The sequence below is a fragment of the Myotis nattereri genome (genome assembly GCF_964212035.1).
Source record: "Myotis nattereri genome assembly, chromosome: 1".
NCBI classification, from domain to species: Eukaryota; Metazoa; Chordata; class Mammalia; order Chiroptera; family Vespertilionidae; genus Myotis; species Myotis nattereri.
The window spans coordinates 42,770,570-42,787,604 of NC_138075.1; the positions used below are offsets into that span (position 1 = coordinate 42,770,570).

Here is a 17,035-nt window from a genome sequence, read left to right on the forward strand (position 1 = left end):
CGCTAACAAGCACCATTAAACTTTTGGAAAATGTGATTATTTTCGTTTCAATATGCTTTAGAAAGGGCTTTCCTACTGAATTATGTCTGGAATGTGTGCATACATGTAAACACAAACCCGAGTTTTTCCAAATCTACAGTCGATTGTATTACAGCAGTTTTTTATTAACGTTATGGTCATAAGGAAACCCCTGTAATGTGTGGAAATAATTACGGTGTGAAATGATTAAAGTGTGAAATGTTTGCTGTGTGAAGACCCCAATACTGGGTAACTTCCAAAATGTGGTGAACGCCCCACTATCTGGATGTGTATGCCCTGAGCCAGTGGTTCTCAACCTTGGCTGCACATTAGAATCTCCTGGGAATCTTCTTAAAATCCTGATTCCTGGGCCTCATCCTCCGGAAATTCTGTTTCTTTGTTATGGGGTGGGGCCATAACAGCCCCCGAATGAGCCTTCGTCTCCTTCCTCGTCACTGGAAACGTCTCTGTCTGTTGTCCCAACCGGAGAACAACCCAAATCTGTTGTCCAAGATCTGGGACGAGCACACCCCCTTCTGGCAATCCCTGCGCGGGCCGGGGGTGAGGGGCGGCGCGGGGAGGGGGCGGAGACAGGAAGGGGGCGGAGGCAGCGAAGCGGACGGAGGCCGGAAGGGAACGGAGGCAGGAACGGAACGGAGGCGGAAAGGGAACGGACCGCTTCCGGATTTCTGTCTGGAGAAAACCGGAAGTTGTCGATAGCTTTCTTATTACTTCTCTCAGGAATTTGTGAGGGTCGCTGGAGGAGCGAAGGAGGACCTGCACGAGGCTGACAGAGGTACAGAATTAAAAATGTGTGAGGTCATCTAGAAAGTAGATGGGCTGAGCCCCTACATGGTGCCGCACCCAGAGATCGGGGGGTCAGAGTTTTTAAGGACTCGAGGGGGCTTTTCCTCGGCGGGGATTCTCCGGGCGGGTCCGGCGGGGCGGTGACTGGTCTGAGGAAAGGGAATGTGGTCTGAGCGGAAGGGAATGTCGGCTGCAAAATGGTCTGAGGGCCAGTTTCCCAGGGGAGGGCTATCTATTTGATTATTTGATCAGACCTCACGTGCACGAGGCCAAAAGTGGTAACGAATTATACATTTATTAGATCATCCTCATCCGGAAAGCAGATGGGCTCAGGCCCCAAATGGTGCCAGCACCCGGGGACGGGGGAGGCAGAGGGTTCAAAGGGCTCTACAGGGGCTTTTCCTGCGGGAAATTCTCTGGGCCGGTCAGGACCGTGGGCAAGGATGGGACGGAAAGTGACTGGTCTGAGCAAAGGGCCTGTGGTCTGAGCGGAATGGACTGTGGCCTGAGCGGAAGGGCCTGTGGTCTGAGCGGAAGGGACGGTCAGTTGCCAAATGGTCTACGGGACTGTTTCCCGGGGCGGGGGTGTCGCTGCGGTGGTTTGATCAGACCTGACAGAGTTTAGGGAGCTGAAGGTCCGCGTGGCCTCGTGGAGGTAAAAGTTGCAGGATGCTGAGAATGGGGCTGTTTGGTGGAATGGCGGACGTTGGTCTCAGCCCGAGTGCATCCCCTCAGCTCGCAGCGCAGCTCCTCCGGCGGTGGGAGCCGGTCTCAGTAGCGACACCACAGTGTCCAGTGGGGAGACGGGGCCTGTGCTGTGTGCGCCGCCTGCCTCCGTTTGTGCCTCTGCCTCCTGTGTCTCACTCGCAGGCCGGTGTCGCTGCCGCTGACTTTCGGAGGCAACTCCCATAGGCGGCCTGGGGAACAGCAAGTGCCTTCTCGCCCGGAGCCACTCTTTTGTAGTTCATTCTGGCCACACAGGGACCTCAAGGTGCAGAGTTGTTGTTCCTTAGGGGCACTGGTTCCCATGCAGCCAATAGCCCAACAAAACCGTAACTGGTTCTTGACCCCTGAGAAGGTAAGTCTGCATGTATTTCTGTGGTTTTGAAGGTATTTGAACAAGTCTGTCCTCTCTGCTCTTCTTTCCTAGGTTCCCTAGCGATGCTGTTGCCGATGCACAACCAGGGCCAGGACCGCTGTGTCCTCACCTGCACTGAGTGCAAGCAGCAGGTGGAGACAGGCTGGCACTGCCCCGGGTGCGAGGACTACGACCTTTGCATCAACTGCTACAACACCAAGGGCCACCCCCACGAGATGGTGAAGGTGGGGCTGGGCCGGGATGAAGAGGCCGAGGAGGGCGATCAGGGCGGCAACCAGGGGGAGATCGAGTTCAGGAGCATCCGGGAGGCTCGGCGCCTGAGCATCCTGCGCAGCATCCAGACCCTGAGGCACGCCCGCCATTGCGGCGACGCCAACTGCTCTCGGAACGACTGTCAGAAGCTGAAGCGTGTTGTGCTGCACACCACGCGCTGCCAGCGCAAGGCCATTGGAGGCTGCCCAGTGTGCAAGCAGCTAATCGCCCTTTGCTGCTACCATGCCAAAGAATGCCAAGAAAACCCATGCCCTGTTCCCTTGTGCCTCAACATCAAACAGAAGATCCACGAGCAGCGGCTCCGGCTCCGCCGAGAGCGGCTCCGGCTCCGCCTGCAGCGGATTGGGAACCGCCTGCTGCAAGGGTAGCTCATGCACCAGCGGATGCCACCATGAACTGCCGTCACGTGCCTCAGCACTCTGCCATCCCCTCCTTGAGCACCACCCTGGACACCCCCACAGCAGCCCAACACACCCCAGACACCACAGCCTCCGACTCAGTCCCAGCCCTGGCCTGTAAGCATGTCACCAGCCGGCTTCTTCAGCTCGGCCAGAACTTTGCCCCACCAGTCTCCACGGGGAAGCCCACTAACCTTCAGCTCCAGCCCAGCCTGCAGCCCAGCCTGCAGAACCTGAACGCCATGCAAGCCAGCGGGCCCTGACCTGCTGTCCCTCCGCAGCAGCAACAGTGGGAGGCCTGAACCCCCAGGGCCAGGCCTTGAACATCATGTACCCGGGGCGCAACCCCAGCGTGGCGAGAATGAACCACAGCACAGAGAGATGCCGCGGAGCAGCAGCAGCAGCAGCAGCAGCAGGAAGGCAGCGCTGGCATGGCCGCAGGCCTGGCAGGACACGCCCAGTTCCAGCAGCCTCAGGGACATGATGCCACCAGCAGCCATGCAGCAGCCGCAGATCCAGCAGCCGATTGGGTCCCAGGCCGGCCAAACCCTGTCAGGCATATTCTGTACCTTTCCCCTGCCCTCAGTTTCTCCCCTGCGTTCAGTACTTTCTGTTGTCCCCCCTTGAGGCTCCTGTCCTCTCTGCCGTTTTCCTGTTGTTCTCATTTCAGGTGTCACAGGAGACAGCTAAGCAGCCGAGAAAAGCAGCTCTAGACCCAGCTTCCTGCAACCACCTGCACCTCCATCCAGCCCACACGGAGACATAAATATCCCGCCCTCCCTACTCTTGCTTGCTGAAATGGATATGCTGGTGTATTAATAATACCATTTCTAGCCCTAACCGGCTCGGCTCAGTGGATAGAGTGTCAGCCTGCACACTGAGGGTCCCAGGTTCAATTCTGGTCAGCGGCATATGCATTAGTTGCAGGCACATCTCCAGTAGGAGGTGCAGGAGGCAGCTGATAACGTTTTCTCTCATTGATGTTTCTAACTCTATCCCTCTCCCTTCCTCTCTGTAAAAAAAATCAATAAGATATACAGTGGGGCCTTGACTTACGAGTTTAATTCGTTCCGTAACGGAGCTCGTAACTCAGAATACTCGTATGTCAAATCTTAAAGTGAATGAGTGAGACACGTGATGCTGGACTGATGTTGTGGCGTTCACTGTGACGTTCACTGCGCCAACTAGCGGTGGGGTATCTGAAGCTGGTTTGTAACCCAAGTTTTAGCTCACAACTCAAAGCAAAATATCGCCCGAGAGAGGACTCATATCTTGAAAAACTCGTTAGTCAGGACACTCGTAAGTCAAGGCCCCACTGTATTTTTAAAATTAATAAAATAAAATTTCTAAATTCTCACAATGTCTTTTGACCTGTCTGCTGTCAGCACGGACCTAACAAACCCCGTGAGTCCCAGCAGCACATGCTCTTAGAGAGCCACAGGCCTCGCCTCCCTGGCCAGCAGATGGCCACATCCCTCAGTAGCCAGGTGAGATCTCTGGCCCCTGTCCAATCTCCAGACCCCAGTCGCAGCCTCCACGTTCCAGCCCATCACCATGGATAGGCCCCAGCCTTCACCACACCATCTCTCCCCCCAGACTGGTTCTCCCCACCCAGGATTCCCTGTCACCATGGCCAGCTCCATAGATCGGGGACACTTGGGGAACCCCAAACATGCAATGCCACCACAGCTGAACACCCCCACAGGAGTGCATTGCCCAGTGAGCTGTCCTGGTCTGTGACACCACAGTAGACACCCTAGAAAAGTTTGTGTAGGTTTTGTAGCCTTGTGAGAAATCACTTTTTTGTTCAATGTTCTTGGACCATTTGTACTGAAATTCAAGAATCCAGGCTCTTTTTATTCCTAGATGGAACTGCTACTTCCAAGCCACACAAGGGTAGATTGCTGTTCAAAGAAACAATAAAAAGTTTATGTTTTTGTTAAAAACCAGTTGATTTAAATGTCTCTCTTTTTGCTTTCTTAAAACATGTTTTGTTCCTGGGAGGGGTGGGGGATAATTGCTGGTGACTCATGCTTTCTTAATAGGAAAGAAAGTTCATTGTATCCATATTTTTAAGATTTTAAACATTTATGTTTAAAAGAGAAGAAAAATAATATTCAGAAACTGATTCCTAAAATAATGCAAGCTTATAATGTATCCTGACGACTTTCTGACATTGTGGGGAGATGTTTTCTATTATTTACTCGGGGTGTTCTCAAATTATTGCCCCTGGGTGATACGAATTGGCTCCTGAGTGCGCGTGCACACACACACACACACACACACACACACCCCACATCCATCTATACATTCTGGCTTAAGCCAAACTCTTGTCAAAGATGTTGAAAATGTTGCTTAGTTTCTCTGATAAAACTGATTTTAGACCAAAAATAGGGATGATCACTCTCTTAGGCCATGCTAATGTTAATAGAGAAGAGATTCTTTCTTCTTTGTGAAACTTAAAATGAGGAAAAGGAAGTCTAGTGTCAATCATGCCAGTGCTATAATTACCATAGATATGAAAACACAAGAAGATTCAATCAGTATAGTAAAGTACCAACCCATATCTTCTATTGTTAAATAAGCTGAGTGCAACACACAAAGAAAAAGCAAATAACTTTACCTTAATGATGTACTGAGTTCCTCAAAAAGAAATCCAATTTGGAATTTGAATGGAATTGCACTGCCTCTGTAGGATAATCATTAATTCAATTAGGTCTTAATAAAGCCATCCAAGATGAGGCATTCTATATTAGGTAATCCGGTACAAAAGCACGGGAGATGCTCTCCTTATTCAGATCATCTTAAATTTTTAAATTTGTATGGAAGTTTTAGTGTTAATGCCCAGATACTTTGTAATCCTTATTGCTACTGTGAAAGATGTCTTTTTAGTAATATTTTCTAGTAGCTGTTGTGGGTGGGAGAGATGCTGTTGATTTGTGCAGGCTGATCTTGTATCTGGCAAACTTGCTGAATCTTATTAGTTATAATTTGCTTGAATCTTTGTTTTATTGTAAGCTGACATCCTGTTCTCTCTCTCTCTTTCTCTCTCTAAAAAAGCACTCCCCCCCCCACCCCATTTAATTCCTGTGGTGGGTGGTGGAGGTTGGGGAGATGACTCACTAGGAAGGAGTAGAAAATGTTTCCTCCTCCCTCCACCTCAGGGAGGGGCCTGGGCCTCCGTGATGCTCACATGGGAGTTCCCCAAAGACTCAGAGAGAGACCTGCTAGTCAGGCCGCTGACCACTGTGATGGGAGGAAAGGTGGCCTGAGTCCTCTGGAAGCAGGAAAGGGGAGGAGAATGTCACCATAAAGAGAGGGAGGATTTAGAGAGGGGGAAGAGCATGAAGGGAAAGACTTGAGGGGAACGTGGATGGGTGGGGCCTGAGAATTCTCGGGGTTGCTAGATGGTAAAAGAGTCTAAGGTTCCAGAAGAGAAGCTGGACCAGAGACCCACTACCCAGCAGTACCACCCAAAGAAGCCCTGGTCACCTAATGTGGGGGCAGTGGGAGGAACTTAAGCCCCTGGGAGACAGGAATGGGCACCTCCCACCCCTCCCACCACCAGCCCACACTGACCAACTGATAGAAGCTCCATCCCATGACTGCCCTGGTCACCATGCTTTGCTGGGACCTTAATGCCCAAAGCTGTGGGGGCCCAGGAACTTCCCAGGAACGGAACCTCCTGCATCTCAGAGCTCCCACAAGTGAGAGCTGGATCCTCAAGCCACAGACAAGTTGGGGCCCCACACTTGGTCCTGACAGGAAGTTTACTGAGGGAGGGGCCAGGTTGAGAATGTTTTCACTGGGCCACTGGTTTCCCTTTTTCAATGGGCAGCTGTAGTTGAGTGCTACAGTTGCTTTGGCCCTAGCTGGTTTGACTCAATGGATAGAGCATCAGCCTGCAGACTGAAGGGTCCCAGGTTCGATTCCAGGCAAGGGCACACACTGGGGTTGTGGGCTCGATCCCCAGTAGGCGGCGTGCAGGAGGCAGCCAGTCAGTGATTCTCATCCTTTGTGTTTCTATGTCTTTCTTTCTCTCCGTTCATCTCTGAAATCAATAATAATCTTTTTTCAAAAAATGTTGCCTTGGGTTAGAAACTTCTCTGCACACCAGGAGATGGTGCCATGGGGCTGCCCTCTCCCCTGCAGGGCACTGGCACTGACTAGGCTGCTGGAGGCAGGATGGGGAGCCCCTGGTTTAACAGCCTGATTGGTGACTCAGAATTCAGTTGGGGGCTGAGTGGCTATAAAATCAGCAATTGGAAGCCTGTGCCCTCCTGATCCCTCTTCAAGGGTTTGCCTTGGATGAACTGATGGCCACATTCCTGCAGCTCTTCTTTGCTACCTGTGCTGCCCTCATTGCTCCCTTTTTCCTGCCTTTCATGAATTTAGCACCTCAGGCACCCAGAGCCCTGAATGTGTGAAAACTCTCCTGGGAATTTGCTTTTTATGATAGAGTTCGGCATAAGCAGAGACAGCCAGGCAGGTCTGTGCTTACGGGGACACAGTAGATGCCTCACTTTTCACGCAGATGTCAGACCGCTTAGTTTGGAAGTGGAGGGAGGTACAGGCCCGGCACCCTCTGTGAGCAAGCCATGAGGAGGCCACACTTTCTTTGTAAATGTATAACTCCAAACCAAGGAGGCTATTTGGGAAAAAAGAAAAGGAATCCATGGGATGAGAGTAAACTTGGTCCAGGAACATGCAGACCCTGAGTCTGTCCAGCTGCTGATGAGAGCTCAACAGCCAGGCCGACCCCAAGCTAGTGGGTGAGGCCCGTGCTGCTGCGTGTTCACCTTGTCCCCCAGGCCCCTCATGCCAAGCTCTCTGCCGGCTCCTAACCTGAGCTGACTCACCGACTTCTACTTCTTCCCAGGAGGCAGCTGCACTATTACTCCTATTTGATAGATGGAGAAACTCAAATCCAAAATTCACTCTGGATCTCAGGGATAGACACAGTCAAAAAGTACCATAGCAAAGAAAGGGAGCCCTTTGTGTCCTGGAAAGGAAGCTAGGAGAAGGGGCCAGTCCCCTGGGCCTTTGGCTATATTTCCCTTCCCTCAGTGACCCACTTCTTGGCAGGGAGTTGTCTATGGAAAGCTAGGCCAGAGCTCTGCAGCACTCCCTGGGGGATCAGGCCTAAGCTGGCAGTCAGACATCCCTCTGGCAGCCTGGGAGCCCCTGTGGGATATCCAACTAACGCCTTAGGCCCGCTCCCCGTGGTGAGTGGGCTTAAGCCATTAGTCGGACATCCTTAGTGCTGCCACAGAGGCAGGAGAGGCTCCCACCACTGCAGCTGCACTGGCCAGCCATGAGCCGGTTTCTGACTGAGTGGTGCTCCCCCTGTAGAAGCACAATGACTACCAGGAAGCAGATCTTGCGTTAAGTGTCTGCCCCCTCATAGTTTGTGCGCATCATAGCGACTGGTCATTTTTTCCGGTTGTACTGCCCTTAACGTCAATTTGAATATTACCCTTATTATATAGGATTCCACTGTGTGTGTGTGTGTGTGTGTGTGTGCATATGCCACTGCTTATTCAGCCAGGCCCTTGTTGACAGGCATTAGAATTGTTATTACAGCAGTGCAGCTAGGCACTTTCTCACAGTTTGCAGCATGTCTTAAGGAACGGTTCCCAGGGCACTGCTCTGCGGCTACTTTCTCACAGCGACTGCACTGCAAGATCCTTAGCCTGGTTATGAGACCCTACCACCCTAACTCCAGCCTCCTCCTTCCTTTTATGTGATTCACCTGGACAGCAGAAATGGCAACAGAAAAGTAGCCTTGCCTTCATTGCTGTCCTCCCATCTCACACAGTGCATTGAGCTGGGGGATGGAATTCAGAACCAGAATGGAGGTGTCAGCTGTCTTGTTTCTGCCACACGAGAAAGCTCACAGAAGCAAGTTGGAGTGCCAATCATTACATCCAGTCAGGACCTAATTCCTGTGGTTCACAGGTAAGGAACCTGAGGCATGGCTGAGGGTCACATGCCTGGTCCACGGCCAGCAGCCCTGGCCTTTGCCCCCTCACTGTCCCATCAGTTTGGCAACAGGAGTCCTTGTTGTACTTTCAGGCCATCAAACAGCTTAAAAGGCAGAAGCCACCCCATACACCATGACCTTTTCATCTTCTCTGTGAAGGAAAGAAACCTCTCAGCCTCCCTTTTTGATGTATTATAATCATCTAGTGACTGTGATGCGCTAAAATGTGTGTGTCCCCTGCCCCACAAATTTATATGTTGAAGTCCTAACTCCCAGTACCTTAGCAGGTGACTGACTTGGAGATAAGGCCTGTAGTGCGGTGATTAAGTTTAACAGGAGCTCCTGAGGGTCGGCCCTACTCCAAAAAGAGGGTGTCCTCCTGTGCCAGGCCAGCACAACCAAGGGTTTGGTGAGCCTGAGGAGGGTCGGCAAAGGACTCAAGAAAAGACAGACGAAGAGAATACAGCTGGGGCTCAATGGATCTCCTGTCCCTGGCTGAGGCCACAGAGAAGGATCCAGACTGCAAGCTTTATTTTATAGTCGGAGAAAAACAAGATAGTGGTCACCATAGTTACAATGTTCTTGTGAGTTTCACTTGTTTTGGCAGCACCCGCTCACCTCCCACAGCCCATCAGCTACCCAGGAAAGATCTAGGGGCGGCCATAAGGTCAAACTTAATTATGCTAAGAGGTCTCTGCCCTCTAAACAGGGACTAGTTTGTGGCTCTGCCCCCGGTCAATCCCATGCTTAACTCTATAGCCAATACCGACATCCTTCCCCCCACATCCTTCAAAGAAGCTGAGATGTGGGCACAGCCGGCCCAGAGGAAAGACGCGTGAAGACACAGAAAGGAGGAAGCCCTCTATAAGCCGAGGAGAGAAGCCTCAGAAGAAACCAACCTGCCAACACCTGATCTGGGGCTTCCAACCTCCAGAAACGTGAGGAAACGTGTCTGTTGGGTAAGCCCCCGGTCTCTGATCCTTGGTTTTGGCAGCCCCAGCAAGTGAATACAGTGGGTAACTAAGGACGGGTACGAAGAAAGCACCATGCACGGGTAGGAGACTGATGTGCTCTCTGGCAGGTTGCTTCCCTCGTGTTGCTGCCCACACATTTCTCCAGCTGCCTTTCCTCCTGATGCTTCCACCAAGCCCGTCTCTTCGTGGCCTCTTCCCCATGAGGGAATCTCTCTCAGCAAAATGCTTCTGCATCTTGCACAGTCGGCAGTCCCTGGAGTGGTGAATTGGCGGCGGCTTCAAATGGTGACAGAAAGGCAATGGGGGCACCTGAGAGCTTTCGTCTCATTGGGCGCTCAGGACCACTTTTCTCACCCACCCGCTTGGGCAAGTGTGGCAATCCTACCCTAAATGTATTTCTCCCCCATTTTCACGGAGGGTGAACGTGGTGTGCAAAACGCATTTCTAATGACTGAGCTCTGTGTTTTAACGTTTTCCATCTTTGCTGAGTCATTAAGTCTTTAAATTCTTGGATATTATAATGATTTTATAGTTCAGTGATGTTTTCATTCTCTCCACACTCTCTTGCCCAAAAGACTCTCCAGTTAGAGCCCACCACAGGGTGACTTTACACCTGGCCCTGCTCTGAGTGTGTCCCTTCTTGTCAGCCTGTCTCCCGTGTGGGCCACGATTAGGGCATAGGCACATCACACCCCAGCTTAGGTCCTAAGACAGTGAGAAGAGTCCCAATTACCCTCAGAAATCCTTTCGGAAGTTGCCACGTTGGAGACCATGATTCCATTTTTCATTGCATTCAATGGACCAGCTTTTCCTCGAGTTTGGGGACAGAATACGTAGTCTTTGTTCAGTACAGCCCCAGGTGAAGAGTTGGCCTGTATCTAGAGACTGTGTTAGAACTACACAAAGCCTCACTAATTATCACACACAGGAGGGGCCGGAGAGCAAGACCCACTGGGAGCAGCAGATTCTCCTTCCTTCATTTAGGGGAATAGCAGGCAGAATTGTCAGCACTATTTAAATAGCTCTCTCTCTCTCTCTCTCTCTCTCTCTCTCTCTCTCTCTCTTTTTCTCTCCCGTTTGCCTGAACACATGGCAATTCACAGCATGGCTAACATTTTAAACACATGACTGGGCCAAGGATACCAAGGTTGCAAAGTCAATTCAGACATAAGCGTGGAGAATGTTAAGACCAAGGGTCTTGGGAGCCATATAGTCCTAAATAGAAGTGGTTACTTTCTTTGGGGTTCAGTTTCCTCACCTGGAAGATGCAGTATTGGGGGAGGATGATCCTGAGGCTCCCTCCTGGAGCCCCTGACATTGGTGAGGTCAAGCTCAAGGCTCTCAGCTGAGAAATCCTGGCCACGCAGAACAACCTCCATAACCCAGTGAACTAGAAAAGCACCAGGCCCTCCCCGCTCTGCCCGGGGATGTCATGAGACAGAGTTTGGTAAAGTCAGAAGCAAGATGAGAACTGGGTGCTCTAAGGGATACTGGGTAATGCATGCTGCTTGCCCCAGTTTCCTTTAGTTCAGCAAATCTTACGTTAGCACCTGATAAAGACAGGACAGGACACTTTGCATTGGAAACGTAGAGACAGATAAGCTGTTCCTGATTCTGTGGGACTGCCCATCTTGCTATAATGTGACTGCTTTTTCCCAAATGAGAAAGCTGAGTGTTTTTGTCTTTTGTTGTGAGATCTATTAGGAAAAATTAAAAGCACCTTTTGGCCTTCAATTCCCAGATTCACATCTCTTCAGGGCTGTGACAAGTATAGTGCTGTTCACCAACTAGATCCTGTTTTACTTCTCCTGAGCGCACAGTAGGATCATAGTTCCCAAGCCCCTTAAGTTAAGTGTGGCCATGAGCCTTCCCTTGCCAGTGAAAGGAGAACACCATGATAGCTTACTTCCTCACAAAGCCTTAAGGACCAGCACATGGCTCCTGCATGGTCCTTTACTCCGCGTGTAACCAGCAACACTCCTGATGGTGACAGCTTGCTGGCCTGTGTCTCTCACTGAGGACAGAGTGCAGTAGAGGAGGACACACCTTATTGATCCATGATGGACCTGGAGTGTGAGCAAAAAGCAAAATTCTGTTGCTTTAAGCAATGGAGGTTTAAAAACTGTTTATTACAAAAATAAACCTATATAAAAGCACAGACAATAGACTGCCAAAACTGCCATACTCATTCCTTAGCTTCAACTGTGATCAAGCTATAAGCCTCTGTAATTTGGGGTTTGCTTACTAATACAGCAACACCTAGTCCATGGTCGGCAAACTCATCAGTCAACAGAACCAAATATCAACAGTACAACGATTGAAATTTCTTTTGAGAGCCAAATTTTTTAAACTTAAACTATATAGGTAGGTACATTCAACTTCAAATTCAACTATAAATTCACGGTTTTCGTCTTGTTTTTCTTTGCTTCTTCTTTGTAGCCATCTCAAACAGGGCACCTAAAAAATGTTTCATTTTATAATAATAAAGCCATCAACACAAAACAATTACAATTCTTAAATTGATGACAAAAAAACCTGTAGGATTTGCCGTTGGTTGGAAAAATACAGGTAACTTTATGTGTCGAGTAGGTACTTTTGTCACCCGCGCGCGATTTGCAGACGCGACTAGGACTAACCACTGCACATGAGACTGCTGGCTGACTGGCTCACTCAGCTCCTGCATGAATGGCCCGCGCCTTCCCTGTGCTGCGTATCCCACAGAAGTTTCAATCGCACTGTCCTTGTGCGCCATCACGTGGTATTTTGTGGAAGAGCCACACTCAAGGGGCCAAAGAGCCACATGTGGCTTGTGAGCCCTGGTTTGCCGACCACTGACCTAGACGACTCCTGCTAAAAACAAGAGGAAAGGGTGTTATTTTGCAGTAATACCAAGTGAATGACAAGTTGGCAAAGAGAGTGGAAATAGAATTGATGAGATCTGATTGTTATGCCTTATTTTTTAGTGAGATCATTTCTGATTTTCTAATATTATAAATGAGTGGCAATTTGGATTTTTCTTGTAGGAGCTGCCTTCCATGTTACTTATTTTCCTCTAGAAATCTAAGCACATCTAGAAACCAGAAGCTCCAACTGCTTGGCAACTGCACTGGAAATGCAACAGGACTAAAGTTGATTGCCTACTTCCACGTAAACCCTAACAAGCACCATTAAACTTTTGGAAAATGTGATTATTTTCGTTTCAATATGCTTTAGAAAGGGCTTTCCTACTGAATTATGTCTGGAATGTGTGCATACATGTAAACACAAACCCGAGTTTTTCCAAATCTACAGTCAATTGTATTACAGCAGTTTTTTATTAACGTTATGGTCATAAGGAAACCCCTGTAATGTGTGGAAAGAATTACGGTGTGAAATGATTAATGTGTGAAATGTTTGCTGTGTGAAGACCCCAATACTGGGTAACTTCCAAAATGTGGTGAACGCCCCACTATCTGGATGTGAATGCCCTGAGCCAGTGGTTCTCAACCTTGGCTGCACATTAGAAACTCCTGGGAATCTTCTTAAAATCCTGATTCCTGGGCCTCATCCTCCGGAAATTCTGTTTCTTTGTTACTAATGTTGTGACCCCACCCCATGACAAAGAAACAGAATTTCCGGAGGATGAGGCCCAGGAATCAGGATTTTAAGAAGATCCCAGGAGATTCTAATGTGCAGCCAAGGTTGAGAACCACGGCTAAAGCCCTTAAAGCCTACACACCCGGCTCCTAGCAAAGGCCCACACGGATGAGACACAAGTTGTTGACCACTGGCTACATAAGCAACAGATTTCGTTCAGTCGATGTCTCCCGCCTGATGAGAGGAGGACTCCGCATCGCTCAGCTCCGTGGGACAAGCCCGACTGACTGCTCTGCCGTGCGACCTGAACCAAGTGCGGCCGCCTGTCTGTCTCGGTCTTCATCGTCCGTCTTTCGGTGTGCATGGCCGGTGGCCTCTGCTGGAGCCTAGGACCCGCTAGGAATAGGTAAGTAAACCCTGAGTGATTGCACACTGATTCTGTCTTGTGTGTTCTTGTGTTCCGGTTCGGCTCAGCTGTCTAGACATTGAAGTACCAGGGCACAGGCCGTGATTGCTGACTCCTATAACCTGCGTTTTTCCCACTAAGTCTAGACAGATAATTAATTAATCGGGGCATAATTGGGACAATCAGTCTGATGGATTCATTTAACAAATGACATGAAGTCAACTTTATTTCACAAAATCAGTCCATATGCCACTACTTATCCTCCATGTCCGGTTTTGTTTTCGTCCAACGCAAATGAATTCTCTGTAACTGCTCCACCACTTATTAGGGAGGTGAACCTGGGCAAGTCAGCCCCTGCAGGAGCCTCCGTCTCCTTCCTCGTCACTGGAAACGTCTCTGTCTGTTGTCCCAACCGGAGAACAACCCAAATCTGTTGTCCAAGGATCTGGGAGGAGCACACCCCCTTCTGGCAATCCCTGCGCGGGCGGGGGGCGAGGAGCGGCGCGGGGAAGGGGCGGAGACAGGAAGGGGGCGGAGGCAGCGAAGCGGACGGAGGCCGGAAGGGAACGGAGGCAGGAACGGAACGGAGGCGGAAAGGGAACGGACCGCTTCCGGATTTCTGTCTGGAGAAAACCGGAAGTTGTCGATAGCTTTCTTATTACTTCTCTCAGGAATTTGTGAGGGTCGCTGGAGGAGCGAAGCAGGAACTGCACGAGGCTGACAGAGGTAAAGAATTAAAAATGTGTGAGGTCATCTAGAAAGTAGATGGGCTGAGCCCCTACATGGTGCCGCACCCAGAGATCGGGGGGTCAGAGTTTTTAAGGACTCGAGGGGGCTTTTCCGTGGCGGGGATTCTCCGGGCGGGTCCGGCGGGGCGGTGACTGGTCTGAGCGAAGGGAATGTGGTCTGAGCGGAAGGGAATGTCGGCTGCAAAATGGTCTGAGGGCCAGTTTCCCAGGGGAGGGCTATCTATTTGATTATTTGATCAGACCTCACGTGCACGAGGCCAAAAGTGGTAACGAATTATACATTTATTAGATCATCCTCATCCGGAAAGCAGATGGGCTCAGGCCCCAAATGGTGCCAGCACCCGGGGACGGGGGAGGCAGAGGGTTCAAAGGGCTCTACAGGGGCTTTTCCTGCGGGAAATTCTCTGGGCCGGTCAGGACCGTGGGCAAGGATGGGACGGAAAGTGACTGGTCTGAGCAAAGGGCCTGTGGTCTGAGCGGAATGGACTGTGGTCTGAGCGGAAGGGCCTGTGGTCTGAGCGGAAGGGACGGTCAGTTGCCAAATGGTCTACGGGACTGTTTCCCGGGGCGGGGGTGTCGCTGCGGTGGTTTGATCAGACCTGACAGAGTTTAGGGAGCTGAAGGTCCGCGTGGCCTCGTGGAGGTAAAAGTTGCAGGATGCTGAGAATGGGGCTGTTTGGTGGAATGGCGGACTTTGGTCTCAGCCCGAGTGCATCCCCTCAGCTCGCAGCGCAGCTCCTCCGGCGGTGGGAGCGGGTCTCAGTAGCGACACCACAGTGTCCAGTGGGGAGACGGGGCCTGTGCTGTGTGCGCCGCCTGCCTCCGTTTGTGCCTCTGCCTCCTGTGTCTCACTCGCAGGCCGGTGTCGCTGCCGCTGACTTTCGGAGGCAGCTCCCATAGGCGGCCTGGGGAACAGCAAGTGCCTTCTCGCCCGGAGCCACTCTTTTGTAGTTCATTCTGGCCACACAGGGACCTCAAGGTGCAGAGTTGTTGTTCCTTAGGGGCACTGGTTCCCATGCAGCCAATAGCCCAACAAAACCGTAACTGGTTCTTGACCCCTGAGAAGGTAAGTCTGCATGTATTTCTGTGGTTTTGAAGGTATTTGAACAAGTCTGTCCTCTCTGCTCTTCTTTCCTAGGTTCCCTAGCGATGCCGGTGGAGATGCACAACCAGGGCCAGGACCGCTGTGTCCTCACCTGCACTGAGTGCAAGCAGCAGGTGGAGACAGGCTGGCACTGCCCCGGGTGCGAGGGCTACGACCTTTGCATCAACTGCTACAACACCAAGGGCCACCCCCACGAGATGGTGAAGGTGGGGCTGGGCCGGGATGAAGAGGCCGAGGAGGGCGATCAGGGCGGCAACCAGGGGGAGATGCAGTTCAGGAGCATCCGGGAGGCTCGGCGCCTGAGCATCCTGCGCAGCATCCAGTCCCTGAGGCACGCCCGCCATTGCGGCGACGCCAACTGCTCTCAGAGGGGCTGTCAGAAGCTGAAGCGTGTTGTGCTGCACACCACGCGCTGCCAGCGCAAGGCCATTGGAGGCTGCCCAGTGTGCAAGCAGCTAATCGCCCTTTGCTGCTACCATGCCAAAGAATGCCAAGAAAACCCATGCCCTGTTCCCTTGTGCCTCAACATCAAACAGAAGATCCGCGAGCAGCGGCTCCGGCTCCGTCAGCAGCGGATTGGGAACCGCCTGCTGCAAGGGTAGCTCATGCGCCAGCGAATTCCACCATGAACTCCTGTCACGTGCCTCGGCAGTCTGCCATCCCCTTGTTGAGCACCACCCTGGACACCCCCACAGGAGTGCATTGCCCAGTGAGCTGTCCCTGGTCGGTGACACCACAGTAGACACCCTAGAAAAGTTTGTGTAAGTTTTGTAGCATTGTGAGAAATCACTTTTTTGTTCAATGTTCTTGGACCATTTGTACTGAAATTCAAGAATCTAGGCTCTTTTTATTCCTAGATGAAACTGCTACTTTCAAGCCACACAAGGGTAGATTGCTGGTCAAAGAAACAATAAAAAGTTTATGTTTTTGTTAAAAACCAGTTGATTTAAATGTCTCTCTTTTTGCTTTCTTAAAAAATTTTTGTTCGTTGGACAAGGTGGGGGGTAATTGCCGGTGACTCATGCTTTCTTAATAGGAAAGAAAGTTCATTATAACCATATTTTTAAGATTTGAAACATTTTTTCCTAAAAGAGAAGGAAAATAATATTCAGAAACTGATTCCTGAAATAATGCAAGCTTAAAATGTATCCTGACGACTTTCTAACATTGTGGGGAGATTTTTTCTATTATTTACTCGGGGTGTTCTCAAATTATTGCCCCTGGATGATTGTAATTGGCTAGTGAGTACACACACACACACACACCCCACATCCATCTATACATTCTGGCTTAAGCCAAACTCTTGTCAAAGATGTTGAAAATGTTGCTTAGTTTCTCTGATAAAACTGATTTCAGACCAAAAATTGGGATGATCACTCTCTTAGGCCATGCTAATGTTAATAGAGAAGAGATTCTTTCTTCTATGTGAAACTAGAAATGAGGAAAAGCAAGTCTAGTGTCAAGCATGCCAGTGCTATAATTACCATAGATATGAAAACACAAGAAGATTCAATCAGTATAGTAAAGTACCAACCCATATCTTCTATTGTTAAATAAGCTGAGTGCAACACACAAAGAAAAAGCAAATAACTTTACCTTAATGATGTACTGAGTTCCTCAAAAAGAAATCCAATTTGGAATTTGAAT

The 17,035-nt window shown here is 50.3% G+C and overlaps 2 protein-coding genes across 3 annotated transcripts in view; both read left to right on the top strand.

Annotated features, from left to right (window-relative positions):
* The window catches only part of LOC308521812 (histone lysine acetyltransferase CREBBP-like), a 34,641-nt gene extending 18,308 nt beyond the window's left edge, over positions 1 to 16,333 (top strand). Inside the window, exons 1-2 of one of the 2 annotated variants that reach the window (XM_081094922.1) lie at positions 14,132 to 14,260; positions 15,422 to 16,333. In XM_081094922.1, coding sequence (XP_080951048.1) covers positions 15,433 to 15,990 — 558 coding nt within the window. In that variant the 5' untranslated portion in view covers positions 14,132 to 14,260; positions 15,422 to 15,432 and the 3' untranslated portion in view covers positions 15,991 to 16,333. Of the gene's footprint in view, positions 1 to 14,131; positions 14,261 to 15,421 lie in introns of those variants that run through there. The other variant, XM_081094923.1, reaches the window with a different exon arrangement.
* Positions 702 to 4,544, top strand: LOC308521803 (histone lysine acetyltransferase CREBBP-like). Its single transcript, XM_081094912.1, has 2 exons — positions 702 to 814; positions 1,976 to 4,544. The coding sequence occupies exon 2, from the start codon at positions 1,987 to 1,989 to the stop codon at positions 2,563 to 2,565; it is 579 nt and encodes a 192-aa protein (XP_080951038.1). The 5' UTR covers positions 702 to 814; positions 1,976 to 1,986; the 3' UTR covers positions 2,566 to 4,544.
* Positions 16,334 to 17,035: the final 702 nt, after the last annotated feature.

Coding starts and splice junctions, on each gene's coding strand:
- LOC308521803 (XM_081094912.1), top strand. CDS start 1,987: ATGCTGTTGCCGATGCACAACCAGGGCCAGGACCGCTGTGTCCTCACC.